At 52.8% G+C, this 27,726-nt stretch overlaps 2 protein-coding genes and 1 pseudogene across 12 annotated transcripts; 2 read left to right on the plus strand and 1 right to left on the minus strand.

The window, feature by feature from the left end:
• The first annotated feature begins 112 nt into the window (after nucleotides 1-112).
• On the plus strand, nucleotides 113-4,352 carry LMF2 (lipase maturation factor 2). Its single transcript, XM_037846080.1, has 14 exons — nucleotides 113-254; nucleotides 660-913; nucleotides 1,013-1,041; nucleotides 1,152-1,369; nucleotides 1,442-1,620; nucleotides 2,006-2,147; nucleotides 2,343-2,477; nucleotides 2,551-2,656; nucleotides 2,725-2,821; nucleotides 2,888-3,070; nucleotides 3,165-3,333; nucleotides 3,415-3,526; nucleotides 3,597-3,693; nucleotides 3,763-4,352. The coding sequence occupies exons 1-14, from the start codon at nucleotides 161-163 to the stop codon at nucleotides 4,036-4,038; spliced, it is 2,091 nt and encodes a 696-aa protein (XP_037702008.1). The 5' UTR covers nucleotides 113-160; the 3' UTR covers nucleotides 4,039-4,352.
• On the plus strand, nucleotides 4,047-14,879 carry LOC119541624 (annotated as a pseudogene).
• A 3,117-nt stretch (nucleotides 14,880-17,996) lies between these two features.
• MIOX (myo-inositol oxygenase) lies at nucleotides 17,997-27,714 on the minus strand. Of its 11 annotated transcripts, none has more exons than XR_005218496.1 (10): nucleotides 27,380-27,714; nucleotides 23,429-23,509; nucleotides 23,168-23,248; nucleotides 22,836-22,998; nucleotides 22,566-22,654; nucleotides 22,348-22,457; nucleotides 22,020-22,210; nucleotides 21,782-21,894; nucleotides 20,314-21,703; nucleotides 17,997-18,469 (listed from the first exon to the last, which is right to left on the minus strand). XR_005218496.1 is itself a non-coding variant. In XM_037847532.1 (10 exons), exons 1-10 carry the CDS (start codon nucleotides 27,557-27,559, stop codon nucleotides 21,595-21,597), a joined length of 1,023 nt encoding a protein of 340 aa, XP_037703460.1. In that variant the 5' UTR covers nucleotides 27,560-27,714; the 3' UTR covers nucleotides 21,456-21,594. The 11 variants fall into 11 exon arrangements, 3 of the variants coding, with proteins under 3 accessions (XP_037703460.1, XP_037703459.1, XP_037703458.1); XR_005218495.1 differs by having other exon boundaries at nucleotides 17,998-18,492; XR_005218494.1 differs by having other exon boundaries at nucleotides 17,998-18,550.
• Nucleotides 27,715-27,726: the final 12 nt, after the last annotated feature.

Genomic DNA, 27,726 nt, shown 5'->3' on the forward strand with positions numbered 1-27,726 from the left:
GTGGAGCGCGCTAGACAGGCCGCGGCGCGCTGGGGGCGGGGCCAGGCTGGTCCGGGGCGGGGCCTGATGGCCTGGGGGCGGGGGGGTGGGCGGGACCGGGCGGGCTCGGGGCGGGGCCTGGCGGCAGGCGGGCTTCTCTCCAGCAGGCCGCGTAGCGGACATGGCGGGCTCCCGGCTCCCGCGGCGGCTCTTCCTCCAGGGCGTGGCCGCCGTCTACATGTTCGCCTTCGCTTCCCTCTACACACAGATCCCGGGTGAGGGGCCACGCCCGGGGCCCTGTGTCCTCTCGTCCCCACCCGACCCTCCCACGGTCTGGGGGCAGGGGCGGGAGTGAGCGCAGGCCTCCGTGCGTGGGAGGAGGCGGCGGTTAGGGTCCTGCGGGCCGCGGGGACGGGGGTGTCGGGGGGTGCAGTGGTCCGTTTCCCGTAGGATTCCGGGTTCTCACCTGGGGCGGAGGGGCGCGGGCAGAACCCTGACGGGGGTGGGAAGAGGGAATCCCGCCTCCACCTGGTGGGGCAGGTCGGAGAGGCAGGGCGCTAACCTGGAGCGGGTGCTGCAGGCCTTGGGCTTGGCAGGGGCTGTAACCCGGGATGTCCTGGAGGAGAGGGGGCTCCCACCTGCTGGGACAGCGTCCCAGGCCCCGACTTGCCCCCACACAGGTCTGTACGGCCCCGAGGGACTCCTGCCTGCGCGGAGGACGCTGCGGCCCCAGGGCAAGGGGCGCTGGCGGCAGCTGTGGGAGACGCCGACGCTGCTGTGGGAGGCCCCGCGGCTAGGGCTGGACACTGCCCAGGGCCTGGAGCTGCTGAGCCTGCTGGGCACCCTGCTGGGCCTCGGGGCACTGCTGCTGCGCCGGCTGCGCCATCCCCTCGTCTACCTGCTGCTCTGGGCCGCCTACCTGTCTATTTGCCAGGCAAGTGGGGCTGCCCCCAGCCCCCACCCCCACCCCTGGTCTCTACCTTTCCAGCTCCACACACACTCCTGCTCCTGACGGCCTCTCTCCTCCCTGCAGGTGGGCCAGGTGTTTCTCTATTTCCAGTGGTGAGTGATGGAGGGGCCAGGAGCCGTGGGGGGTGGGGGTGGGAGTGGGGTCCCTCTGACGGCTGCTGCGAGATGGGGAGGGCCCTTTGTGCCTTCCCCTCTGCCTGCAGGGATTCTCTGCTGCTGGAGACTGGCTTCCTGGCTGTGCTGGTGGCCCCGCTAAGGCCTCCCCCAGACCGCAAGCAGGCCCCCCAAGGCGGGCTGGCCACGGCCTCGCCCCACGAAGCCCTCCCCTTCTGGCTCGTCCGCTGGCTGCTGTTCCGCCTCATGTTCGCCTCGGGCGTGGTGAAGCTGACCAGCCGCTGCCCCGCGTGGTGGGGGCTCACTGGTGAGGGTCCCGGCCTGGACCTGGGGCCGCCCGGGCGCCTCCCCAGCCTGACCACACGCCCGCTCTCTGCAGCCCTCACCTACCACTACGAGACACAGTGCCTGCCCACGCCCGCCGCCTGGCTGGCCCACCACCTCCCCGTGTGGCTCCACAAGCTCAGCGTGGTGGCCACCTTCCTCATCGAGATCGCCGTGCCGCCCCTGTTCTTCGCCCCCATCCGCCGCCTGCGCCTGGCGGCCTTCTACTCCCAGGTAGACAGGCCTCGGCCATGGGCACAGCCTGCTTCCCACGAGATAGGGGCAGGGGGGCAGCGGCCGCCAGGCTCAGGGCACGAAGGTGGGGCCTGTCGGGAAGGGCTGCAGCCACAGGCACGTGGGAGGGAGCCGGCAGGGAGGGCCACGTGGGCAGCTGAGGGGAACTTCTGTCCACGGGACAGGAGCCACCAAAGGCCCAGCAGCAGCGGGGATGGAATGGGGCTTTGGGGTAGTGAGGAGAGCAAATCCCCGAGCTGCTACTGGGAGGGTTGTCTGCAATGGACACCAGAAGGTGGAGTGGCTAGGGGCAGTGGGGGACGGCCCTTGGGAGGGTCCAGGAGGCAGGGTCCTGCAGAAGCCCTGAGTGTAGCCCCCCACCCAGGTCTTGCTGCAAGTCCTGATTATCATCACCGGCAACTACAACTTCTTTAACTTGCTGACCCTGGTGCTCACCACGGCCCTCCTGGATGACCAGCACCTGGCCACTGAGCCCGGCCGGGGCCACCGCAAGAAGGCACCTGCCTGTGAGTGTCGGCCTGTCTCAGGAAACAGGCTGTCATTGTCTCTCTGCCTGCCCAGGTGTCTCCTTTCCTCTAGCCCCAGGGGCCCCTGAATGTCCTCTGCTGCAGCCCCCCCATGCCCCTGACCCTCTGACCCCGGGACTCGTGCCTGTGGACCCCGATCCTACCTCCAGTCAGCGGTGACCGTCCCACCCGCAGCCTGGCCCAAGGCGCTTCTGGCCGTGCTGTCCCTGCTGGTGGAGCTGGCCGTGTACGGGCTGCTGGCCTGCGGCACCAGCCTCTACTTTGGCTTGGAGGTTGACTGGGAGCAGCGCTTCATCCACTCCAAAACCAGTGAGTGTGGGGTAGGGAGCGGGGGCCCCGGAGGGCGGGCCCCGGGCTGCGCTCATGCTGCCCCCTCCCGCAGCCTTCACCTTCCACCAGTTCTCCCAGTGGCTGAAGACCGTGACGCTGCCCACCATGTGGTTGGGTGCAGCCTCCCTGGCCTGGGAGCTGCTGGCCGCCTTCTGGAGGTACCCAGGCCGGTGGGGAGGGCTTGGCCTGTGGGCCCGGCAGGCCTGACCGCCTCTGGTTCCCCCAGGTGGACCCGGGTGCAGGGGTGGCTGCAGAAGCTCTGGGCTGTGGTCCAGCTGTGCGTCCTCGGCTCCGCCACGGTGGCCTTGTTCACAGTCAGCCTGGTGGGTAGCCCTGGGGTGCAGGTGGGAGGTGCCTGGGGGCCTTGCTGAGCCCCTGCCCCCCGGCAGGTGCCGTACTCCTACGTGGAGCCGGGCACCCACGGGCGCCTCTGGACGGGTGCCCACCGTCTCTTTGGCGCCGTGGAGCACCTGCAGCTGGCCAACTCCTATGGCCTCTTCCGCCGGATGACTGGCCTGGGCGGGCGGCCGGAGGTGGTGCTAGAGGGCAGCTATGATGGCAGCCACTGGACGGTGAGCCCCCCAGCCTGGCCCCGCTGCCTTGCGGGCTCTGTGGTGGGCAGGACAGCCAGGCTGACACCGCCGTCCGCACGGCCCTGTGTGGCAGGAGGTCGAGTTCATGTACAAGCCGGGGAACGTGAGCCGGCCCCCACCACTCGTGACCCCCCACCAGCCGCGGCTCGACTGGCAGATGTGGTTCGCGGCCCTGGGGCCGCACACGCACAGCCCCTGGTTCACAAGCCTGGTCCTCCGCCTGCTGCAGGGCAAGGAGCCAGGTGAGGCCGTGGGGGGGTGGGGGTGCTGGGACCCGGCCCGGGTGCCTGGGGGAGGGCCATGCTGACGGTCCCTCCCCACAGTGATCCGCCTCCTGCAGAACGACCCCATCAGGTACCCCTTCCACAAGCAGCCGCCCACCTATCTCCGGGCCCAGCGCTACAAATACTGGTTCTCGCAGCCCGGGGAGCAGGGGTAAGGCTGGGGCGCGGGGGTGCTGGGGCCTGGGCCTGGTCCAGCCGGGCTGACCGGCGTCCTGCTGCAGCCGTTGGTGGCGCCGCCAGTGGGTGGAGGAGTTCTTCCCGGCCGTGTCCCTGGGGGACCCAGCGCTGGAGACGCTGCTCAGACAGTTCGGGCTTGAGGTAGGTGTCGGCCAGGGGGGGCGGCGGCTGGGCGACCCCCGCACACTGCCCTCTCTCCCGCCCCCACAGGACAGGAGCCCACCCCGGCCGCGCGGCTCCGGCGGCGTGCTGCCCCAGGCCTTGCGCTGGGTGCGGACGCAGCTGGCTCCCCTGGAGGCGCCCGCCCTTCTCTGGGGGCTCCTGGTGGCTGCTGGTGCTGCCGGGGCGGTGCAAGCCCTCCTGGCCCCCCAGGCTGCCCCGCCTGCCAAGGAGGAGAAGCACAGGCCGGCCCCCGAGAAGTGTGAGCCTGCCGGCCCAGCCTCTGAAGGCTGCAGCGGCACTCGGGCCTCCCAGCGGAAGAAGTAGCCGGTTCCATGGCCCCAGCACAGCCCAGGCTCCTCCAGGACGGGACCCACCACGAGTGTCTTCCCCACGGCCACGTGGATGAGGCCAGGGAGCCCCACAGGCTCAGCTCCGCCCCTCCCCAGGGCCACTCAGTGGCTCAGGACGCATCCTCCCCACAACCTGGTGACCCGGCGATGGAGACCCTTCCCGCCAGCCAACTCTGCCCAGCCCCTCTCGGCAGGATGGCGCGAGGCCAAGGGTCTGGAGACACCTGGGTCACTGCAGCCGCTCGTGCCGTCCGGACCCAGGAACTAATAAAGTCAGTTTCCACTTTGCTGCGTGTGCCTGGGTCTCTTTCCTGGGAGGGACGCGCGAGGGCCCTCTCCACTGGCCCCCACGTTCCCATAAAACGAACCTGATTACACCCTCCCAGCCCCTCCCAGCCCCTCCCAAGGCATGATTCGCTAGTTTTTAGTATATTCAGAATTGTGCAGCCGTCACCACGGTCAGTCACAGGATGGCTTCATCTCATCACAGGGATACCCTGGGCCCTTTAGCTATCACCACTCAGGGTCTGTTCCCCCGCTCTGGACGACCACTGTCTACCTTCTGGCTTTAGGGATTTGTCTATTTTGGACATGTCATGAATGGGATCATGTAGGGGCATTACGAGAAGATGGAGAAGTAGAGAACTCTGGGGGTCAGCCCTGCACAAGAACTGCTGTTACACAAGCAAGAACCGCTGAGTCAACACATCGGCGAATCCAGAATCTAGCAGAACGCTGCAGCATCCAAGGAAGAGCCGGAGGCAGAGGCTGGAAAACTGCAGTGACAAACGCGGAGTCTCACTCTCTGCAGCATCCCCTGCCCCCCATTCTCCAGCCTCAGATCAGCCGCAGGGGGGGCTCAACCCCGGCCCCTGGCTCAGCTCACTGGTGCCTGAGTGGGCTATAAAGACCCAGCCCCCTAGATCCGGACTGTGCCGTCTGGTTGCTGAGCACTGCTTTTGATCAGCTACTTCAGACTGCTGGGCCCCAGCTCTGAGGGCGGCCACTGCTCCACCCGACCTGGGGAGAAGCGGCAGAGGAGCCGTGAAGACAGAACTACAGAAAACAGTCAAAGGGCTGCATTTACCCGGCAAGAGCTGAATCAGGAGAACAGCTTCAAGAGGCCAGGGTTGAGCCTCCCACATCTCTGCTGGCGCCTCCTCCCCCTCCCCGGGGCACTTAGAGCTGCTGATGCTCCCCTCGGGGTCCCTGGCCTCCTTCCGGCTGGGAAAGGCAGACCTGGGAGCCCCTTTCTCCTGTGCCCGCCACGTGAAGCTAGCTTGGGACACAAAAGCCCTGCAAGAAACAGCCGAGTAGGGTGGCCTGGGCAACGGCTTAGCTGCTGGACGTCCCGCAGGGAGCACCTGGGGGAGGGAGGAGGCCTGTCTCCTGCGGAGTAGAGGGGCCTTCAAGCTCCTGTCAACAGAACTCCCAAGGCCACTCGTGAGCACAAGCCCAGGGCAAGGCACGGCCAGGAAAAACAGGGAGAACCTGCACTCAGCAGTCAACTTGGGCCAACCTGCCTGATAGGAAGTCTGGATGCTGAAGGCGAGCGCAGGGCCAAGCAAAGCCAACCTACAAGGCCTCTGAAAGGTGTTTTTGCATTGGTTTGTTTGATTTTGTTACCTTCGGACATTCAAATCACTCATATCACTAGCTGGATAAAACTCAAGAAACAGCTCAGGGATTAAATCTCAGAGATAACATTTAAAATATTAAAATATATAGTATGCAACAATAGAGTATGGGACATGCAAAGAAACAGGAATGATGTTCCATCCAAAGGAAGAGGGTACAAATCCAGAAAACATCAATGAAGTAGATCAGACTGTGGACACACCTGACAAAGACTTTAAAAACCGATAAGGGAGGTGGGGCAAGATGGCGGACTGGTGAGCTGTATGTTTTAGTTACTCCTCCAGGAAAGTAGGTACAAAGCCAGGAACTGCGTGGACTGGACACCACACAGCAATCTGACTTTGGGCATATTCATACAACACTCATGAAAACGGGGAACTGCTGAGATCAGTGAAATCTGTAAGTTTTTGTGTCCAGGGGACCCGCACCCCTCCCTGCCAGGCTCAGTCCCGTGGGAGGAGGGGCTGTCAGCTCCTGGAAGGAGAAGGGAGAACTGCAGTGGCAGCACTTATCGGAAACTCATTCTACTGATCCAAACTCCAACCATAGATAGACTGAGACCAGACACCAGAGAATCTGAGAGCAGCCAGCCCAGAAATCCTGAAGAAAAGCTGATCTCTCTGCCCTGTGGACCTTTCCTTAATGGTCCTAATTGCTTTGTCTCTTAGCATTTCAATAACCCATTAGATATGTGGGGAGGGCCCTTTTTTTTTTTTTTTAATCCTTTTTTCTTTTTCTAAAACAATTACTCTAAGAAGCCCAATACAGAAAGCCTCAAAGACTTGCAATTTGGGCAGGTCAAGACAAGAGCAGAACTAAGAGAGCTCTGAGACAAAAGGCAATAATCCAGTGGCTGAGAAAATTCACTAAACACCACAACTTCCCAAGAAAAGGGGGGTGTCCGCTCACAGCCACCATCCTGGTGGACAGGAAACACTCCTGCCCATCGCCAGCCCCATAGCCCAGAGCTGCCCCAGACAACCCACTGTGACGGAAGTGCTTCAAATAACAGGCACACACCACAAAACTGGGCGTGGACATTAGCCTTCCCTGCAACCTCAGCTGATTGTCCCAGAGTTGGGAAGGTGGAGCAGTGTGAATTAACAAAGCCCCATTCAGCCATCATTTCAGCAGACTGGGAGCCTCCCTACACAGCCCAGCAGCCCAGAACTGCCCTGGGGGGATGGCACTCACCTGTGACATAGCACAGTCATCCCTCAACAGAGGACCCGGGGTGCACAGCCTGGAAGAGGGGCCCACTTGCAAGTCTCAGGAGCCATACGCCAATACCAAGGACTTGTGGGTCAGTGGCAGAGACAAACTGTGGCAGGACTGAACTGAAGGATTAGACTATTGCAGCAGCTTTAAAACTCCAGGATCACCAGGGAGATTTGATTGTTAGAGCCAACCCCCCTCCCCGACTGCCCAGAAACACGCCCCACATACAGGGCAGGCAACACCAACTACACACGCAAGCTTGGTACACCAATTGGACCCCACAAGACTCACTCCCCCACTCACCATAAAGGCTAAGCAGGGGAGAACTGGCTTGAGGGGAACAGGTGGCTCGTGGACACCACCTGCTGGTTAGTTAGAGAAAGTGTACTCCACGAAGCTGTAGATCTGACAAATTAGAGATAAGGACTTCAATTGGTCTACAAATCCTAAAAGAAGCCTATAAAGTTAAGCAAATGCCAAGAGGCCAAAAACAACAGAAAATTATAAAGCATAAGAAAAAAACAGATGATATGGATAACCCAAGCCCAAGCCCCCAAATCAAAAGATCAGAAGAGACACAGCACCTAGAGCAGTTACTCAAAGAACTAAAGATGAACAATGAGACCATAGTACGGGAGACAAAGGAAATCAAGAAGACTCTAGAAGAGCATAAAGAAGACATTGCAAGACTAAATAAAAAAATAGATGATCTTATAGAAATTAAAGAAACTGTTGACCAAATTAAAAAGATTCTGGACACTCATAGTACAAGACTAGAGGAAGTTGAACAATGAGTCAGTGACCTGGAAGATGACAGAATGGAATGAAAGCATAAAAGAAAGAATGGGGAAAAAAATTGAAAAAATCGAAACGGACCTCAAGGATATGATAGATAATATAAAACATCTGAATATAAGACTCATTGGTTTTCCAGAAGGGGAAGAAAAGGGTAAAGGTCTAGGAAGAGTATTCAAAGAAATTGTTGGGGAAAACTTCCCAAATCTTCTAAACAACATAAATACACAAATCATAAATGCCCAGCGAATTCCAAATAGAATAAATCCAAATAAACCCACTCCGAGACATATTCTGATCACACTGTCAAACACGGAAGAGAAGGAGCAAGTTCTGAAAGCAGCTAGAGAAAAGCAATTCACCACATACAAAAGAAACAGCATAAGACTAAGTAGTGACTACTCAGCAGCCACCATGGAGGCAAGAAGGCAGTGGCACGATATATTTAAAATTCTGAGTGAGAAAAATTTCCAACCAAGAATACTTTATCCAGCAAAGCTCTCCTTCAAATTTGAGGGAGAGCTTAAATTTTTCACAGACAAACAAATGCTGAGAGAATTTGCTAACAAGAGACCTGCCCTGCTGGAGATACTAAAGGGAGCCCTATAGACAGAGGAACAAAGAAAGGACAGAGAGATTTGGAGAAAGGTTCAGTAGTAAAGAGATTCGGTATGGGTACAATAAAGGATATTAATAGAGAGAGGGGAAAAATATATATGGCAAACATAAACCAAAGGATAAGATGGCTGATTCAAGAAACGTCTTCATGTTTATAACGTTGAACGTAAATGGATTAAACTCCCCAATTAAAAGATATAGATGGGCAGAATGGATCAAAAAAAATGAACCATCAATATGTTGCATACAAGAGACTCATCTTAGACACAGGGACACAAAGAAATTGAAAGTGAAAGGGTGGAAAAAAATATTTCATGCAAGCTACAGCCAAAAGAAAGCAGGTGTAGCAATATTAATCTCAGATAAAATAGACTTCAAATGCAGGGATGTTTTGAGAGACAAAGAAGGCCACTACATACTAATAAATGGGACAATTCAACAAGAAGAAATAACAATCGTAAATGTCTATGCACCCAATCAAGGTGCTACAAAATACATGAGACAAACACTGGCAAAACTAAAGGAAGCAATGGATGTTTTGACAATAATTGTGGGAGACTTCAACAAATCACTCTCTCCTATAGATAGATCAACCAGACAGAAGACCAATTAGGAAATTGAAAATCTAAACAATCTGATAAATGAATTAGATTTAACAGACATATACAGAACATTACATCCCAAATCACCAGGATATACATACTTTTTCTAGTGCTCACGGAACTTTCTCCAGAATAGATCATATGCTGGGACATAAAACAAGCCTCAATAAATTTAAAAAGATTGAAATTATTCAAACCACATTCTCTGACCACAGTGGAATACAATTAGAAGGCAATAATCATCAGAGACTTAGAAAATTCACAAATACCTGGAGGTTAAACAACACACTCCTAAACAATCAGTGGGTTAAAGAAGAAATAGCAAGAGAAATTGCTAAATACATAGAGACGAATGAAAATGAGAACACAACATACCAAAACCTATGGGATGCAGCAAAAGCAGTACTGAGGGGGAAATTTATAGCACTAAATGCATATATTAAAAAGGAAGAAAGAGCCAAAATCAAAGAACTAATGGATCAACTGAAGAAGCTAGAAAATGAACAGCAAACCAATCCTAAACCAAGTAGAAGAAAAGAAATAACAAGGATTAAAGCAGAAATAAATGACATAGAGAACAAAAAAAACAATAGAGAGGATAAATATCACCAAAAGTTGGTTCTTTGAGAAGATCAACAAGATTGACAAGCCCCTAGCTAGACTGACCCATATAAACAAAATAATGAATGAAAAAGGTGACATAACTGCAGATCCTGAAGAAATTAAAAAAATTATAAGAGGATACTATGAACAACTGTATGGCAACAAACTGGAAAATGTAGAGGAAATGGACAATTTCCTGGAAACATATGAACAAACTAGACTGATCAGAGAAGAAATAGAAGCCCTCGATCAACCCATCACAAGCAAAGAGATCCAATTAGTCATCAAAAATCTTCCCACAAATAAATGCCCAGGGCCAGATGGCTTCGCAGGGGAATTCTACCAAACTTTCCAGCAAGAACTGACACCAATCTTACTCAAACTCTTTCAAAACATTGAAGAAAATGGAACACTACCTAACTCATTTTATGAAGCTAACTTCAATCTAATACCAAAACCAGGCAAAGATGCTACAAAAAAGGAAAACTACCAGCCAATCTCCCTAATGAATACAGATGCAAAAATCCTCAACAAAATACTTGCAAATTGAATCCAAAGACACATTAAAAAAATCATACACCATGACCAAGTGGGGTTCATTCCAGGCATGCAAGGATGGTTCACCATAAGAAAATCAATCAATGTATTACAACACATTAAAAATTCAAAAGGGAAAAATCAAATGATCATCTCAATAGATGCTGAAAAAGCATTTGACAAAATCCAACATCCGTTTTTGATAAAAACACTTCAAAAGGTAGGAATTGAAGGGAACTTCCTCAACATGATAAAGAGCATATATGAAAAACCCACAGCCAGCATAGTACTCAATGGTGAGAGACTGAAAGCCTTCCCTCTAAGATCAGGAACAAGACAAGGATGCCCGCTGTCACCACTGTTATTCAACATTATGCTGGAAGTGCTAGCCAGGGCAATCTGGCAAGACAAAGAAATAAAAGGCATCCAAATTGGAAAAGAAGAAGTAAAACTGTCATTGTTTGCAGATGATATGATCTTATATCTGGAAAACCCTGAGAAATCGACAATACAGCTACTAGAGCTAATAAACAAATTTAGCAAAGTAGCGGGATACAAGGTTAATGCACATAAGTCAGTAATGTTTCTATATGCTAGAAATGAACAAACTGAAGAGACACTCAAGAAAAAGATACCATTTTCAACAGCAACTAAACAAATCAAGTACCTAGGAATAAACAACCAAAGATGTAAAAGACCTATACAAAGAAAACTACATAACTCTACTAAAAGAAATAGAAGGGGACCTTAAAAGATGGAAAAATATTCCATGTTCATGGATAGGAAGACTAAATGTCATTAAGATGTCACTTCTACCCAAACTCATCTACAGATTCAATGCAATCCAAATCAAAATTCCAACCACCTACTTTGCAGACTTGGAAAAGCTAGTTGTCAAATTTATTTGGAAAGGGAAGATGCCTCGAATTGCTAAAGACACTCTAAAAAAGAAAAACAGACTGGGAGGACTTACACTCCCTGACTTTGAAGCTTATTATAAAGCCACAGTAGTCAAAACAGCATGGTACTGGCACAAAGATAGACATATAGATCAATGGAATGGAATTGAGAATTCGGAGATAGACCCTCAGATCTGTGGCCGACTGATCTTTGATAAGGCCCCCAAAGTCATTGAACTGAGTCATAATGGTCTTTTCAACAAATGGGGCTGGGAGAGTTGGATATCCATATCCAAAAGAATGAAAGAGGACCCCTACCTCACACCCTACACAAAAATTAACTCAAAATGGATGAAAGATCTCAATATAAAAGAAAGTACCATAAAACTCCTAGAAGATAATGTAGGAAAACATCTTCAAGACCTTGTATTAGGCGGCCACTTCCTAGACTTTACATCCAAAGCACAAGCAACAAAAGAAAAAATAGATAAATGGGAACTCCTCAAGCTTAGAAGTTTCTGCACCTCAAAGGAATTTCTCAAAAAGGTAAAGAGTCAGCCAACTCAATGGGAAAAAATTTTTGGAAACCATGTCTCTGACAAAAGACTGATATCTTGCATATATAAAGAAATCCTACAACTCAATGACAATAGTACAGACAGCCCAATTATAAAATGAGCAAAAGATATGAAAAGACAGTCCTCTGAAGAGGAAATACAAATGGCCAAGAAACACATGAAAAAATGTTCAGCTTCACTAGCTATTAGAGAGATGCAAATTAAGACCACAATGAGATACCATCTAACACCGATTAGAATGGCTGCCATTAAACAAACAGGAAACTACAAATGCTGGAGGGGATGTGGAGAAATTGGAACTCTCATTCATTGTTGGTGGGACTGTATAATGGTTCAGCCACTCTGGAAGTCAGTGTGGCAGTTCCTTAGAAAACTAGATATAGAGTTACCATTCGATCCAGCGATTGCACTTCTTGGTATATACCCGGAAGATCTGAAAGCAGTGACATGAACAGATATCTGCACGCCAATGTTCATAGCAGCATTATTCACAATTGCCAAGAGATGGAAACAACCCAGATGTCCTTCAACAGATGAGTGGATAAATAAAATGTGGTATATACACACGATGGAATAGTACACAGCAGTAAGAAGGAACGATCTCGTGAAACATATGACAACATGGATGAACCTTGAAGACATAATGCTGAGCGAAATAAGCCAGGCACAAAAAGAGAAATATTATATGCTACCACTAATGTGAACTTTGAAAAATGCAAAACAAATGGTTTATAATGTAGAATGTAGGGGAACTAGCAATAGAGAGCAATTAAGGAAGGGGGAACAATAATCCAAGAAGAACAGATAAGCTATTTAACGTTCTGGGGATGCCCAGGAATGACTATGGTCTGTTAATTTCTGATGGATATAGTAGGAACAAGTTCACAGAAATGTTGCTATATTAGGTAACTTTCTTGGGGTAAAGTAGGAACATGTTGGAAGTAAAGCAGTTATCTTAGGTTAGTTGTCTTTTTCTTACTCCCTTGTTATGGTCTCTTTGAAATGTTCTTTTATTGTATGTTTTTTTTTTTTAATTTTTTTTTCATACAGTTGATTTAAAAAAGAACGGAAAGTTAAAAAAAAAAAAAAAGAAAAACAAGGAAAAAAATATGTAGTGCCCCCTTGAGGAGCCTGTGGAGAATGCAGGGGTATTGGCCTGCCCCACCTCGATGGTTGCTAACATGACCACAGACATAGGGGACTGGTGGTTTGATGGGTTGAGCCCTCTGCCATAGGTTTTACCCTTGGGAAGACGGTTGCTGCAAAGGAGAGGCTAGGCCTCCCTATAATTGTGCCTAAGAGCCTCCTCCCGAATGCCTCTTTGTTGCTCAGATGTGGCCCTCTCTCTCTGGCTAAGCCAACTTGAAAGGTGAAATCACTGCTCTCCCCCCTACGTGGGATCAGACACCCAGGGAAGTGAATCTCCCTGGCAACGTGGAATATGACTCCCGGGGAGGAATGTAGACCTGACATCGTGGGACAGAGAACATCTTCTTGACCAAAAGGGGGATGTGAAAGGAAATGAAATAAGCTTCAGTGGCAGAGAGATTCCAAAAGGAGCTGAGCGGTCACTCTGGTGGGCACTCTTACGCACACTTTAGACAACCCTTTTTAGGTTCTAAAGAATTGGGGTAGCTGGCAGTAGATACCTGAAACTATCAAACTACAATCCAGAACCCATGAATCTCGAAGACAATTGTATAAAAATGTAGCTTATGAGGGATGACAATGGGATTGGGAAAGCCATAAGGACCACACTCCACTTTGTCTAGTTTATGGATGGATGAGTAGAAAAATAGGGGAAGGAAACAAACAGACAAAGGTACCCAGTGTTCTTTTTTACTTCAATTGCTCTTTTTCACTTTAATTATTATTATTGTTATTTTTTTGTGTGTGCTAATAAAGGTGTCAGGGATTGATTTAGGTGATGAATGTACAACTATGTAATGGTACTGTAAACAATCGAATGTACGATTTGTTTTGTATGACTGCGTGGTATGTGAATATATCTCAATAAAATGAAGATTAAAAAAAAAACAACTAAAGGACAAATGGGGTGGGATGGGGGATGATTTGGGTGTTCTTTTTTCACGTTTATTTTTTATTCTTGTTCTGGTTCTTTCTGATGTAAGGAAAATGTTCAGAGATAGATTGTGGTGATGAACGCATAACTATGTTATCATACTGTGGACAGTGGATTGTATACCATGGATGATTGTATGGTGTGTGAATGTATTTCAATAAAACTGAATTTAATATTTAAAAAAACAATAAAAATAAATAAATAAATAAAAGAGCTGTGGCTTGAATCCCAAGTTTGCGGCGGTGGGGCTCACCGATCTGGCCAGGGTGCTTTTGGAAATATGTGATGCGGAGGGTGCAAGTTTGTACCAACCAAAACATGGCGTGGATGGCACCGTAAGTAACACAAAAGCGATATGCCATCTGCCCTGCCCTGGCTGCCTCGGCCTTACCAGCACTGGTCACGTCTAAAGGTCATTGCATTGAGGAAGTTCCTGAACCTCCTTTGTTAGTGGAAGATCAAGTTGAAGTCTACAAGAAGACCAAGGAGGCTGTTTTGCATCTTAAGAAACTTAAGGCCTGGAGTGATATCAAAAAAATCTATGCCTCTCAGCAAATGAGAGCTGGCAAGGACAAAATGAGACACCATCGTCACATACATCCAGGGGACCGTGCGTCATCTATAATGCGGACAGTGGTATTGTCACGGCTTTCAGAAACACCCCTGGAATTACTCTGCTTAATGTGAGCAAACTGAACATGTGAAATGTGCGCCTGGTGGGCATGTGGGTCGTTTCTGTGTTTGGAGTGAAAGTGCTTTCTGCAAGTTAGGTGCCCTGTATGGCACTTGGCTACAGCCGCCTCCCTCACGAGAAACTACAGCCTTTCCACTCACAAGATGACAAAGACAGACCTTAGCAGAATCGTGAAAAGCCCAGAGTTCCAACGAGCCCTCCAAGCACCACACAAGAAGATTCATCGCAGAGTTCTAAAGAAGAACCTGCTGGAAAACCTGAGAATCATGTTGAAACTAAATCCCTGTGCAAAAGACTACGCACCAAAACACGATTCTTTGCCAGGTGAGGAATCGCAAACTTAGGGTGGATAAAGCTGCAGCAGCACCAGAGGCCAAATCGGAGAGAAGGGGGTTCCAGGCAAGGAGCCCGTGGTGGGGAAGAGAGGAAAGAAGGCTGTTGGTGGTGAGAAGCCACAGAAGCAGAAGCCTTGGTGGGAAAGAAGGCTGCAGCCACCAAGAAGCCGGCAGAAGAGAAACCTACCACAGAAGAAAAGAAGCCTGCTGCCTGAATTGCTTATTCCGTAAAAGTCAAATCACTTTGGACACTTCATTTTGAATAAAGACCAGATCAAAAAGGCAAAGAAGAAAAAAAGAATGACTGGTCCTGTTTCTCCACATCCTCTCCAGTACTTGAAATTTTCCATTAAAAAAAAATAATAACCATTCTAATGGGCTTGAAATGGTATCTCACTTTGGTTTTGATTAACATTTCCCTATCAGCTAATGATGTGGGCATCTTTTCATGTGCTTTTTGGTCGTTTATGTAACTGCTTTGGAGGAATATTTACTCAAATCTTGGCCCATTTTTAATTGAGTTGTTTGTCTTCTGGTTGTTGAGCCATAGGAGTTCTGTATATATTTTTGATATTAAACCCTTATCGTATATATCCAAATATTTTCTCCCATTATGTAGGTTGTTGTTTTACTTTCATGATAAAGTCCTTTGATGCATAATTATTTTTTTTATTTTCAAGAGTTCTCATTTATCTATTTTTCTTTTCTTGCTTGTTCTTTCGGTGTAAAGTCTAAGAAACCATTGCCTAACACAAGATCCTGAAGATGCTTCTCTTTGTTTTTATAGTTCAGGTTCTTATATTTAGGTCTTTGATCCATTTTGAGTTATTTTTTGTAAATGGTGTGAGGTAGGGATCCACCATCATTCTTTTGCATATGGACATCCAGTTTTCCCAAAGCCAGTTGTTGAAGACACTGTTCTTTCCCAATTGAGTGGACTTGGCAGCCTTGTCAAAATCAGTTGGCCATAAATGTGAGGGTTGATTTCTGAGCTCTCAGTTCAATTCCATTGGTCTATATGTCTGTCCTTGCATCAGCCCCAGGCTCTTTTGATTACTGAGGCTTTGTAATAAGCTTTATGATTGGGAAATGTAAGTCTGCCAACTTTGTTCTTTTTCAAGATGGCTTTGGCTATTTGGATCCCCTTAGCTTTCCTGATAAATTTGATGCTTGACTTTTCCATTTCTGCAAAGAAAGCTGTTGAAATTCTGATTGGTATTGCATTGGATCTGTAAATGACTTCGGGTAAAATAGATATCTTAATATTTAGGTTTCTAATTATCATACCGAATGTCCTCCCATTTATTTAGGTCTTTGATTTCTTTTACCAATGTTTTGTGGTTTTCTGTGTACAAGGCCTTTAAATTTTTGGTTAGATTTATTCCTACATATTTGATTATTTAGTTGCTATTGTAAATGGAATGTTTTTTCCTTGGTTTCTTCTTCTGACTGTTCATTACTAGTGTACAGAGACATTACTGGTTTCTGCATGTTGATCTGGTTCTCTGCCAATTTGCTGAATTCATTTATTAGCTCCATCAACTTTGTTGTGGATATTTCAGGCTTGTCTGTATATAGGATCATGTCCTCTGCAAATAGTGAAGTTTTACTTCTTCCTCTCCAATTCGGATGCCTTTTATATCTTTCTTTTGCCTAATTGCTCTGATTAGAACTTCGAAAACAACATTGAATAAGCAGTGTTTTCAGTGGGTATCCTGGTCTTGTTCCTGATCTTAGAGGAGAAGCTTTCAGTCTTTCACCACTGAGGATGATGTGAGCTGTAGGTTTTTCATATACGCACTTTATCATGTTGAGGAAGTTTCCTTCTATTCCTATTTCTCTGTGTTTCTATCAAGAAGGGATGCTGGATTTTGTCAAATGCCTTTTCTGCATCAATGGAGATCATGTGTTTTTTTTCCCTCCATCATGTTAGTGTGCTGTAGTACATTAATTGATTTTCTTATGTTGAATCACCCTTGCATACCTGGGATAAATCCCACTTGATCCTAGTGTACAATTATTTTCATATGCTGTTGGATTTGGTTTGCTACAATCATATCTCGTTTTGTTGTGCTTCACTTTATTATGCTTCACAGATACTATGTTGTTGTTTTTTTTTTAATTGAAGGTCTGTGGCAACCCTGCATCAAGCAAGTCTATTGGAACCATTTTTCCAAAACCAAATGCTCACTTCATGTCTGTATGTCATATTTGGGTAATTCTCACTTTATCTCGAACTTTTCCATTATTACTATATCTTTTCCATTATTACTATATACAGTGATCTGTGATCTTTGATGATACTGGTGTAATTGTCTTGGGGGTGCCTCAAACTGTGCTCATATATGATGGCAAACTTAACCAGTGAATGTTGTGTGTGTTCTGAGCGCTCCATTGACCAGCCATTCCCCATCTCTCTCCCTCTCCTCGGGCCTCCCTATTCCCTGAGACACAACGATATCGAAATTAGGCCAATTAATAACTCTGCAATGTCCTCTCATTGTTCAAGCGAGAGGAGGAGTCACACATCTCTTACTTTAAATCAAAAGCTAGAAATGATTCAGCTCAGTGAGGAAGGCAAGTCAAAAGCTGAGACAGGCTGAAAGCTAGGCCTCTTGCATCAGTTAGCCAAGTTGTGAAGGCAAAGGAAAAGTTCTTGAAGGAAATTAGAAGTTCTGCTCCAGTGAACACATGAATGTTAATAAAGCAAAACAGCCTTATTGCTGATATGGAGAAGATCAAACCAGCCACAACATTCCCTTAAGTCAAAGCCTAACCCAGAGCAAGGCCCTAACTCTCTTCAATTCTCTGAAGGCTGAGGGGGGCGAGGAAGCTGCAGAAGCAAAGTTTGAAGCTAGCAGAGGTTGTTCATGGGGTTGAAGGAAACAAGCTGTCTCCATCACATCAAACTGCAAGCTGAATCAGCAAGTGCTAATGTAGAAGCTGCAACAGTTATCCAGAAGTTCTAGCCAAGATAATTGATAATGTGGCTGCACTAAACAGCAGATTTTCTATGTAAATGAAACCATGTTCTGTTGGAGGAAGATGCCATCTAGGCCTTTCATGGCTAGAGAGAAGTCAGTGCCTGGCTTCATAGCTTCAGAGCACAGGCTGACTCTTGTCAGGGGCTAATGCCGCTGGTGACTTTAAGTTGAGGTCAGTGCTCATTTACATTCCCAATATCCCAGGGCCCTAAGAATTATGCTAGATCTACTCTGCCTGAGCTCGATGAATGGAACAGCAAAGCCCGGATGACAGCACATCTGTTTATAACATGGTTTACTGAATGTTTTAAGTCCTCTATGGAGATCTGCTTAAAAAAAAAAAAAAAGATTACTTTCCAAATATGACTGCTCAGTGACAGTGCACCTGATCACCCAGGAGCTCCAGTGGAGATGGACGATGAGATTAATGTTTTCCTGCCTGCTGACACAACATCCATTCCACAGCCCATGGGTCAAGGAGTCATTTTGACATGCAGGTCTTATTGTTTAAGAAATACATTTCATAAGACTCTAGTTGCCATAGACAGTGATTCCTCTGATGGATCCGAGTAAATTGAAAATCTTCTGGAAGAATTCACCATTCTAGATGCCATCAAGAACATTCATGAGAAATGGGAGGAGGTCAAAATATCAACATTAACAGGAGTTTGGAAGATGTTGATTAACCCTCATGGATGATTGTGAGGAGTCCAAGACTTCAGAGGAGGAAGTAACTGCAGATGTGGTGGAAACAGCAAGAGGACTGGAGTTAGAAGTGGAGCCTGAAGATGTGGCTGACTTGCTGCCGTCTCCGGCTGAAACTGTAACAGATGAGGAGTTGCCTCTGATGGAGGAGCAGAGAGAGTGGTTTCTTGAGATGGAAACTGCTCCTGGTGAAGATACTGTGAACATTATTGAAATGACAACAAAGGGTTTAGAATATTACATCAACTTGGTTGATGAAGCAGTGGCAGGGTTTGAGAGGATTGGCTCCAATTCCGAAAGTTCTACAGTGGGTACAATGCTACCAAACAGCACCACATGCTACAGACAAATCTTTTGTGAAAGGGAGAGTCAATCAATGCAGAAAGCTTCATTGCTGTCTTATGTTAAGAAATTTCCACAACCACCCCGACCTTCAGCAGTCATCAACATCGAGGAAGACCCTCCACCAGCCAAGAGATGACTCGCTGAAGGTGCAGATGATGGTGTGCTGGTTTGAATCTGTTATGCCCCACACAAAAGCCATGTTTTTTTAATCCAAACTTGTGGAGGCAGACCTATTGTGGGTGGGACCTTTCGATTAGGTTGTTTGCATGGAGATGTAGCCCCTCCCATTCAGGATAGATCTTGATTAGTTAACTGGTGTCCTCTATGAGAGGATAAAAGGCAGAGACATTTTGAAGAGAGCTCAGAGACACCTGAAGAGAAAATGCCTAGAGACATTTTGGAGACAGCCATTGAAACCAGAACCAGGAGAAAAGGTAAGAGATGAAATCCAGAGTTTGCTCCAAAGAAGCTAAGAGAGGCTCCCCAGACGCTTAGAGGGAAATGCCCTGGGAGAAACAAGCAGGAATGCACAGGAGCTGAGAGAGAGGAGTGAAGACAGAATCCCAGAGACATTTTGGAGAAAGCCACGGAAACCAGAAGCAACCCCGGGAGAGGCCCAGCAGACTTGGTCCAGGTGCCTTCCCATGTGACAGGGGAGCCCCAGATGCCATCGGCCTCTCCTCAAAGAAGGTGTCTTCCTCTTGATGCCTTAACTGGGACATTTTCATGGCCTTACAACTGGAAATTGTTGAACTAATAAACCCCCCTTGAAAAAGCCAATCCATTTCTGGTATTTTGCATTCTGGCAGCTTTAGCAAATCAAAACAGATGGTTAGCATTTTTTAAACGATAAAGCATATTTTTTTAAAGTATGTGCTTTTTTAGACATAATGCTATTACACACTTAATAGACTCAGTATAGTGTAAACAAAACTTTTATATGCACTGGGAAATCAAAAATCTGTGAGACTCATTTTATTGCCATATCCACTTTATGGTGGTGCTCTGGAACCAAACCCACAATCTCTCTGAGGTATGCTTGCATATGAAACATAATATTTCCCATTTTAACCATGTCCAAGTCTACAATTCAGTGTTGTGCTGCTATCACCATCACCAAAATGTTTCTATCATCCCAAACAGAAACGGGACTTATTAAGCAATCACTCCTCAGCATTTCTCTTGAACGTTCCTGTATGATACATAACAAAATCATAATTCCAAATCAATTTCTCAATTCACACTTCAAATTGGCCTGAGCATCACAAGGGCCCAGAGCACATACTTTAAAAAAATATACTTTATCGTTTAAAAAATGCTAACCATCTGTTTTGATTTGCTAAAGCTGCCAGAATGCAAAATACCAGAAATGGATTGGCTTTTACAAGGGGAGTTTATTAGTCAGCCCTTTCCACAGGTCAGCCCAACCCTCCCAGGTGACGGGGATCCTCACCGTCTTCCAGAAGGATCCCAAGTGGCAGCACCCAGGGCTTTCCTTCCCACAGGAACGGACGCCTTCCCACACCTCCTTCCTGCTTCACAGCGTTCTGCATTTATTTTCCTTCTCCCTCTCCCCTTTAGTGTGCTCATTTTTTTTTTTTATTAAACTTCATACCCTCGAAAAGGAAATATCTTCAAGAAATGATTTCCACGAAAAGCTGTTGTATTTTGATGGAAGAAAGACACCCTTCCATCCAGATATTCATCCATTCGCCCTGGAAACATCTCTTGCTTGCAAATATGGCATCAGAATTCTGGAGACGGGGGACGCAGAGGCCCCGAGCACACCCGCGGCCTGGAGGAGGCGGCCGGTAAGGAGGGGGCGCTGGGGAGTGGGGGGGGCGTCAGGAGGGGCCGAGCGCAGGGCCGGGTGAGGAGACGGGTGGGGTCTGCCGGGGTCAGAGGTGAGAGGGGCGTTCAGGAGGTGATTCAATCCCTGGGTTCAGGGGTACTCAAGGGTCTAAACGCAAGACCACCCCGGACTGTCGGGGGTCCCCAGCAGCACCACGAGGGGGGCGGAGGGGAGCAGACTCGCGAGCGGCGCGGGGAGGCGCAGCCGGGTTGCCTCGCCCCCGGAGCCCCCGCGAGGTTCCGTCCCGGCCCCAGACCCCCGGGCCGGCCCCCGCGCCAGGAGAGGGGCCGTCTGAGGACCGGGCGGGGGCGGAATGGTGCCGGGAACCAGCTCCTTATCTCGAAAATGGGGAATAAAGGGAAAGAGGCGGGTCCTCAGCCTGCGTCTCCCCGGCACTCGAGGCGAGGCTGCTCTGCTGGGAGCTTCCACCGACAGGCGAAGGAGGCACTCGCCGCTCCCGCGCCTGAGGAGCGCACCTGCCCGCGTGAGGAAACGGCAGCGCCTCCAGGTGCCCCCACACCCCAACCGGAGCGGGCCTCTCAGCTCAGTCTCCAAACAGCGGGAAAGCCACGGAAACGCTCGTGAACACCGCGGGATGCATTCGGCAAAACCCCCGGCGGCGGAAACCCTTTGGGAAAGATGAGCCGCTTCGTCCAGAGTGAGTGGAATGCGGTCCGCAGCGGGACAGGGGTGGGCGCGGCGCCTGCAAAGGGCTGCACCGAAAGGGGCCACGGGCGGTCAGCGAGCCGCAGGCTGCCTGGGGGCTGCCCGGGGAGTGGGGGCGCCGGGGCGGGGCGTCTTCAGAGCTTTCTAGACCGTGGTTTTTAAGGAGACGAAGCCCGTGGGACTCGGTGACTGGAGAGACGGAGGAGCAGGGCTGGGGCGCGCGGGGTGCTGGGAGGAGGGTCGCGGATGCACCCCTGCCCGGGGCCACCTCGGCTGCCACCCGCGACTCCGCCCAGGGCAGGGAAGACTCGGGAAGCTCCAGCGAGGTCTTTATTGCTGCAGGCCACGGAGGGGGAGCGCGGACGGGGTGCGTGGGGGTCACCAGCTCAGAACCCCGGGGCAGAACTTGTCGATGAGCCCCTGGTAGTAGGGCCGCAGCTCGTGCACGTCTGGCAGCTCCGCGCTCTTGGTGTAGAGGTCGAACTTGCTGCGGGGCGCGGAGGGGCGGTGAGCCTCCCGGGGGCGCCCCCAGCCTCCCCAGCACCCACCCCCGCGCGCGCCATACTTGAACTCCTGCACCCAGGGCAGCATGTCCAGGTCGCGCTGGCTGCACAGCTGCAGGTAGCCGCCGCCCGTGTGCCACGGGTAGAAGGAGTGGAACCGGACGATGTAGAAGGCCTGGGGGGGACGCCACAGCCAGCACCCGCCCACCCGGGGCAACGCCCGGCACCCACCCTCTGGACAGGCCAGACAGGGCTGAGGTGAACTGGGCTGGACCAGGCTCCCGCTCCCCCTCCACCTACCTCGGGAGGGAGTGAGAACTTGTTGAACTTCATCACCTGGTACATGTACTCTGAGAGGAGAGGGCATCAGGCGGGCACCAAGGGCAGTCCCATCCCCCACTCCCACCTGTGACCCAGCCTCACCATCATGGCCCCAGGACATGAGGACGTTCTCAAGTCCACAGTGGGGCTGGTACATGCCCAGCTCTGTGCTGAGGGGAGAGACCAAGAGTGGGGGGCACGCGTGAGCACCTGGGGGGGGACCAGCTGGGGGGCACTCAGGAGCACCTGGGGGGGACCAGCTGGGCGGAACTCAGGAGCACTGGGGGGGGACTAGCTGGGGGGGCACCTGTATCTCGGATCCTGGAGGTCGGGGTTGTCCTGGAAAGTTGAGTCATAGAAAACCACAGAGGCCTGGGGCCGGCAGCCAACAGGGAAGGTGTCTCCAACGACAGCCCACTGGGGGAACAGGGAGCCACAGCTGGGGATGGGCACACTGGCCCACTCACCCGAGCCCCGGCTGAGGACCCCCATGAGGCCCACCCAGCCACTGCCCACAGCCCTCACCTGGGGCTCCCCCGCCAGGGCCAGAACCTTGCCCAGGTCATGCAGCAGCCCCACGAGGTGGAACCAATCTGAGGGGAAGACGAGGGGGGCTGGGGTGCAAGGCCAAGGTGGTTAGGCCAGCAGGAGTACACAGGATGGGGGCAGCCCGGAGCCCAGCAGGTGGGTGGAGAGCCAGGAGGAGCCAGGGCGCTGGGGAGGGTGGGCCAGCTGGGGCAGGCCACGGCAGCTCCCCCAGCGGCAGCTTTCCCCACATGGGGTGGGGGGGCACACCCTTGTCCGGGTGGGTCTTGCGGATGCCCTCTGCAGTTTGGAAGGCGTGGAAGGAGTTGGGGAAGTCCACATCGGGGTCTGACGCATCCACCAGCCCGTCCAGCAAGCTCACTGCCTCCAAGATGGTCATCCTCTTGTAGGAGAAGCCCCCAAACTGGGCATGCTGCGCCAGAAGGGTAGTGGTCAGCACGGCCACGGGGCGGCAGCCCTCGGGACCCCCGCTCAGCCTGTCCCCATCACTCAGCCCTCGGGGGGCGAGCTGCAAGTGCTTGGGGTGTTTACGTTCTTGGGGGGCCGGTCCCTGAGGAGCAGCCGGGACTGCAGGGCTGTACCTTCTTCCTGACGAAGTCCACGGTCTGGTGCGTGTGCATGAGCTGGTAGGTGGTGAAGACGCGGTCCCGGAGCAGGCCCGACTGCAAGCCGGGGGTCAGCCTCGGCCAGGCCGCCTGCCCCTCATGCCCCCCAGGTTCGCCCCTGGGGGAGCCCCCACCTCCCACCTCCCCGGCTGGCACCCAGAGTGTGAACGAGGCTGCCCCCTAGGGCCCCTTCCCAGCGGTGCCCCTGGGATGTGCGGAGGGGCTGGGGGTCCTCACCGCGAAGTTCCGGAAGCGGCTCTTCTCTTTGGCCATTTCTGGGTGACCCCCGGTCAGATGGACAGGGGAAGAGTCCGGGCCCTGCTGGGGCAGCAAAGCAGGGGCTGAAACCTGTTCGATCTCACATCGGTTCAGGGGGAAGTGCCGGCACCCCAGGAAGCCTGACCCCAGAGGTGGCCTTGGCCATCGAGGCAGCCCCTCTCCCTGCAGTCCTCATCTGCAAGGTGACTTGGCCACACCTGCTCCCAGGTGACGCTGGCTCCAGGAGATGAAGGTGGCAGTGCCAGCACCCACTACTCAAGGGGCGGGAGAGGTGGGCCTGCAGGGAGCCCCAGGGGCCGGCGCTGTGGACCCCTCCCCAGCTGGACTGAGGCAGGCAGTGGGGAGCCCTTCGGCTGGAGTGCCCAAATGGGACCAGCCGGGGCCACCCCCGGGTGAGCAGTTGTGGTGCCACACGAGGGCCAGGGACACTCACCATGACGGCCTTCATCCTGAGGGGAGCGGGTCCAGGACGGGGAGAGCCCCGGGGCTGGGGACTCCTATATGGCCACGTGTTGTGTAAGCACCGCCGCCCCCCGCCCTGGCCTCGGCCCTGGGTAATGAGTGACTGGCCACCCTGTACCCGGCCTCCGCGGGTTAATGTGTCCGCGGCCCCTGGGCCCACCCTCCTCCAGCAACTGACCTGCCTGGCCTGTTCCAAGGCCTCGCCTGCAGCCCGCACCTCCCCCCGCCGTGGCCCCCGTGGCCTTGACCCCTCTGCGTGCAGGGTGGGCCCTGGGGCCCTGCCCGGGGAGGAGGTGCCACCCCAGCCCCCACCCGCTGGTGCACGAGGGGGGCTGCCTGAGGCTCTGGGCAGGTGGGGGCTACCGGGGGGGGGGTGTAGCTCACAGGGGCCATGCTGGGCACCCGAGGACACACAGGGACAGAACTCTAAGGTGTCTGCCCTTGGAGCCACCGTGGACCGTGGCTCTGTGGCCCCAGAAAGTTAAACATGGAACGACCACATGGCAACCCCACACCTGGGTTCCACTCAGACTGGCTCATCGCGGCCTTGCTCACTGTCTCCAGACAGCGGACGCCTGGAGGTGACTGTGGTTCAGCCGTGGACGGAAAGAAGGGGGCCCACACCGACGAAGCCGGACACTAAAGGGCCCTCATGTGGAACACCGCAAGCAGGTGAGTTCATGGGGTCAGGAGGATTAGGGTGCCAGGGGCCAGGGGGAGGAGGCAGGAGCTACTGCCGAGTGAGGCTTCTGGTTGGGGAGATGCACGGGTCTTAGTAACGGATGCTGGTGAAGGTAGCACATTGAAGATGTGAGTAATGTTGCCGAACTGTACTTTTAAAAATGGCTAAAATGGGATATTTTGAGTTACATATAGGTTACCACAATAAAATTTTTAGAAAATATGAAAAATAAGATAGGTCCACGTGTACGATGTGGAAAGATATCTAAGAAATGTTGTTAAACAGAAAATCAACCCACGGGGGAAACAATCCAGCAAAGCGATGACGGCCGAGGGCGCTAAGTGCCCACCCTCTCCCAGCCGGGGGCCGAGGGCGCCATGGCTCGGACACTACGGAACGGATAACTGTACATCATGGGAATCTCACTTCATCAAACACGAAAAGAACAATGGAGTGAAAAAAAAAGAGAATGGTGGGTGATACAGAGAGACGGGGTGTGGGCAGGGGCGGGCAGGCTCCCCGAGGAAGCAGCGGGTTGCGTGAGCAGGCCTGGGGTGCCGGGCGGGCTGCCCCTCTCCCGGCCGAGGGGACCGCCTCCACCAGGGGCTCCCATTGACCGTGGCCAGCTGCAGGCCGGCTCAGCTGTGGCTCATCTGCTTCTGTTCTGACGTTCGTGCCCATTGCTGTCTCCTCCCCCGACACATTGGCCCCCGAGGGCAGGGTCTGCCGGGTGACTGCGTCCTGCATGGGGCCTGCTGCACGGTCCACGCTCGGCAAACCCCCAGACAAGGGGACCTGGGGCACTCGGGAGCAGTGATGGTGGCTTGGACGTGGAAACCGTGATATGGTCAGAGTCTGACTGTGCACTCAGGTGGGCTCCCCGGGGTTGGTGAGGGTGAGAGCGAGGAGGCCTCTGGCCTGGGCGGTGGGAAGGACGGCTCTGGGGACGGCTGCGCGTGGGCAGGTTCTGGGGGGCTCAGGAGTGATGGGTGCCAGGTGGGACAGACGTACATGGATCCCGGCCCTGTGATGTCACCGCCATGGGGCCATCAGCCACCCCAGGTGGGGGAGCACCTGTGGCTCGGGGCTGGCGAGGTCATGGGCGTGCCTGGCGCCCGAGCCTGGGCTGTGTGCCTGCAGTAAAACCCGCCATTTCAACCATCTTCAAGTGTAAAACTAAGTGGCATTAATTATATTTGCGATGCTGTGCCACCATCACCACCGCCCATCACCGCAGCTCACTGCTCCAAACAGAAAGCCTGTATCCCTAGGCGGCACTCCCCTTCCCCTCTGCCCCTCCAACCTGCTTTCTATGAATTTGCACATTCTAGGCGTTTCCCGTTAAGTGGGATCATGACAATATTTGTCCTTTGGGCCTGGCTTTCTCCACGTAGCATAATGTCCTTGAGGCTCATCTGTGGTGTCACGTGCTCCAGGATCTCACTCCTTTTTACGGCTGAATAATGCTCCACAGATGACTGCTCCGTGTTAATCTGCTGTTGGCTGATGGACACAGGGCTGCGCCTGTCTTTGGCGCTTGTGAATAGCCATGGATGTGGGTGAGCAAGTGTAGGTCTGAGCCTGCTTCCCATCCTTGGCGTATATCCCGGGGGGGCACTGCCGGGTCAGATGGCCAAGCTGTGCCTTAAACCCTTCCCCAGGCCCAGAGAGCACTGCCCATGGGGAGAGGGTGTATGTGCACACATGCGTGCAAGGGGCTCCGGGGGAAGGAACAGACTGTGCTGGACGCCTGGGGCACTGGGGCAGTCCCGGGAGGGGGTGCGGGGCTGGACTTTACCCAGGGCTGGGGGAGCCTGGGGAGGGGTCTTGGCAGAGCTGTGCTGTGGGCACTGAGCTGCTGACTCTCCCAGCTTGCCCCTTGCCCCCGCCGCCCCCCTCCTCGCCCTGTTGGCACTGCGGCCACATGGCCACACTGGGCAGGCTGCCCGCCCTCCCTGTCTGCATCTGCGCTGCACGCAGGCCACGTGCCTCCACCGGGCGGCCCCTTCCAGCCCCCCGTGGGGCGCCGGCCTCCCCCAGCCACGCGGTGCGCTCCAGCCGGTCAGTCTCAGCTCCTTCTCTCCTACTTTGTCCGCACCCTTCCCGGATGCGTGCCCGGGGTCTCCCCTGCCCACCGTGGCCGGGCCAGGCTGAACTGTCCTCACAGGGCCCAAAGAAGGAGGGGGTCACTGGAGCCGGTGCCCCCAGATCTGGGAGAGCAGCAGGGGGCTGGGGCGCCTGCGGGAGGCGGCAGGCGGGCCCGTAGCCACCCCGGGCACATCCTGGCCACCTCCCCTGGGGCAGGGGTGACCGCGGTGCCCCCCTCACAGGGTGTTTGCGAGGGGGCAGCGTAAGTCCCTGGGCGGGCCGCTGAGGCCCAGGGCCGGCGGACGCGCCCAAGAACTGCACGCGGGCTGCGGCGGTCGCTCGGGTTATTCTATTAGCGTTTGAGCCGCGCGGCCCCGACGGCGACACCGTCTGGGATCTCCTCCGCGCGCCCGCCCGCCCGCCCGCCCGGCTGCCCTCGGGCCCGAGCTCCGGGGGGCGCCCTGGGGAGCTGGGGGCGAGGCTTCGCGGCCAGGGCCCCTCCCATCGACGCGTCGAAGGCTTGGCCCCACGGCCCCTCCCATTTCCCGGGGCAGGGAGGAGGCTGCGGCCCCGGGCGGGCACGCGCATCGTGCACACGCGCCGGGGACAGCGGCAGCCCCAAGGCGGGCTTTAACCCTTGTTTGGAGCCAGCTGCGGAGGGGCCGCGGGATGCCTACCCAGACTCTCTCCCTTGCCCTGAGGTGGCCCCGGGTGTGCAGCACCCTGGCTTGTGCTCTGCCGCCCAAGGCCTGAGAGTTCTTGGGCAGACCCCTCCCCTCCAAGCCGGTTCCAATTCCGATGCTGTCTCCACCTGATCCTGTGAGTGTGGCCTCACAGGGGTGTGCGTTGGTCTCCATGTCCAAAACCACCTTCAGGAGTGGGGTAGGGTGGTTGCAGGGCCTGGTGGGGTGGGGGCGGGGGCTCCTCTAGGGCCTGCACCCGTTTGCGTGGCTGCTGTCTGCAGGAGCTCCAGGGGGCTGGCGTGGGGTATGGGGCCTCAGCTGCAGCTCTGGGATGGGGGGTG

The sequence above is a fragment of the Choloepus didactylus genome, chromosome 8 (assembly GCF_015220235.1).
Source record: "Choloepus didactylus isolate mChoDid1 chromosome 8, mChoDid1.pri, whole genome shotgun sequence".
In the NCBI taxonomy this organism is placed as follows: domain Eukaryota; kingdom Metazoa; phylum Chordata; class Mammalia; order Pilosa; family Megalonychidae; genus Choloepus; species Choloepus didactylus.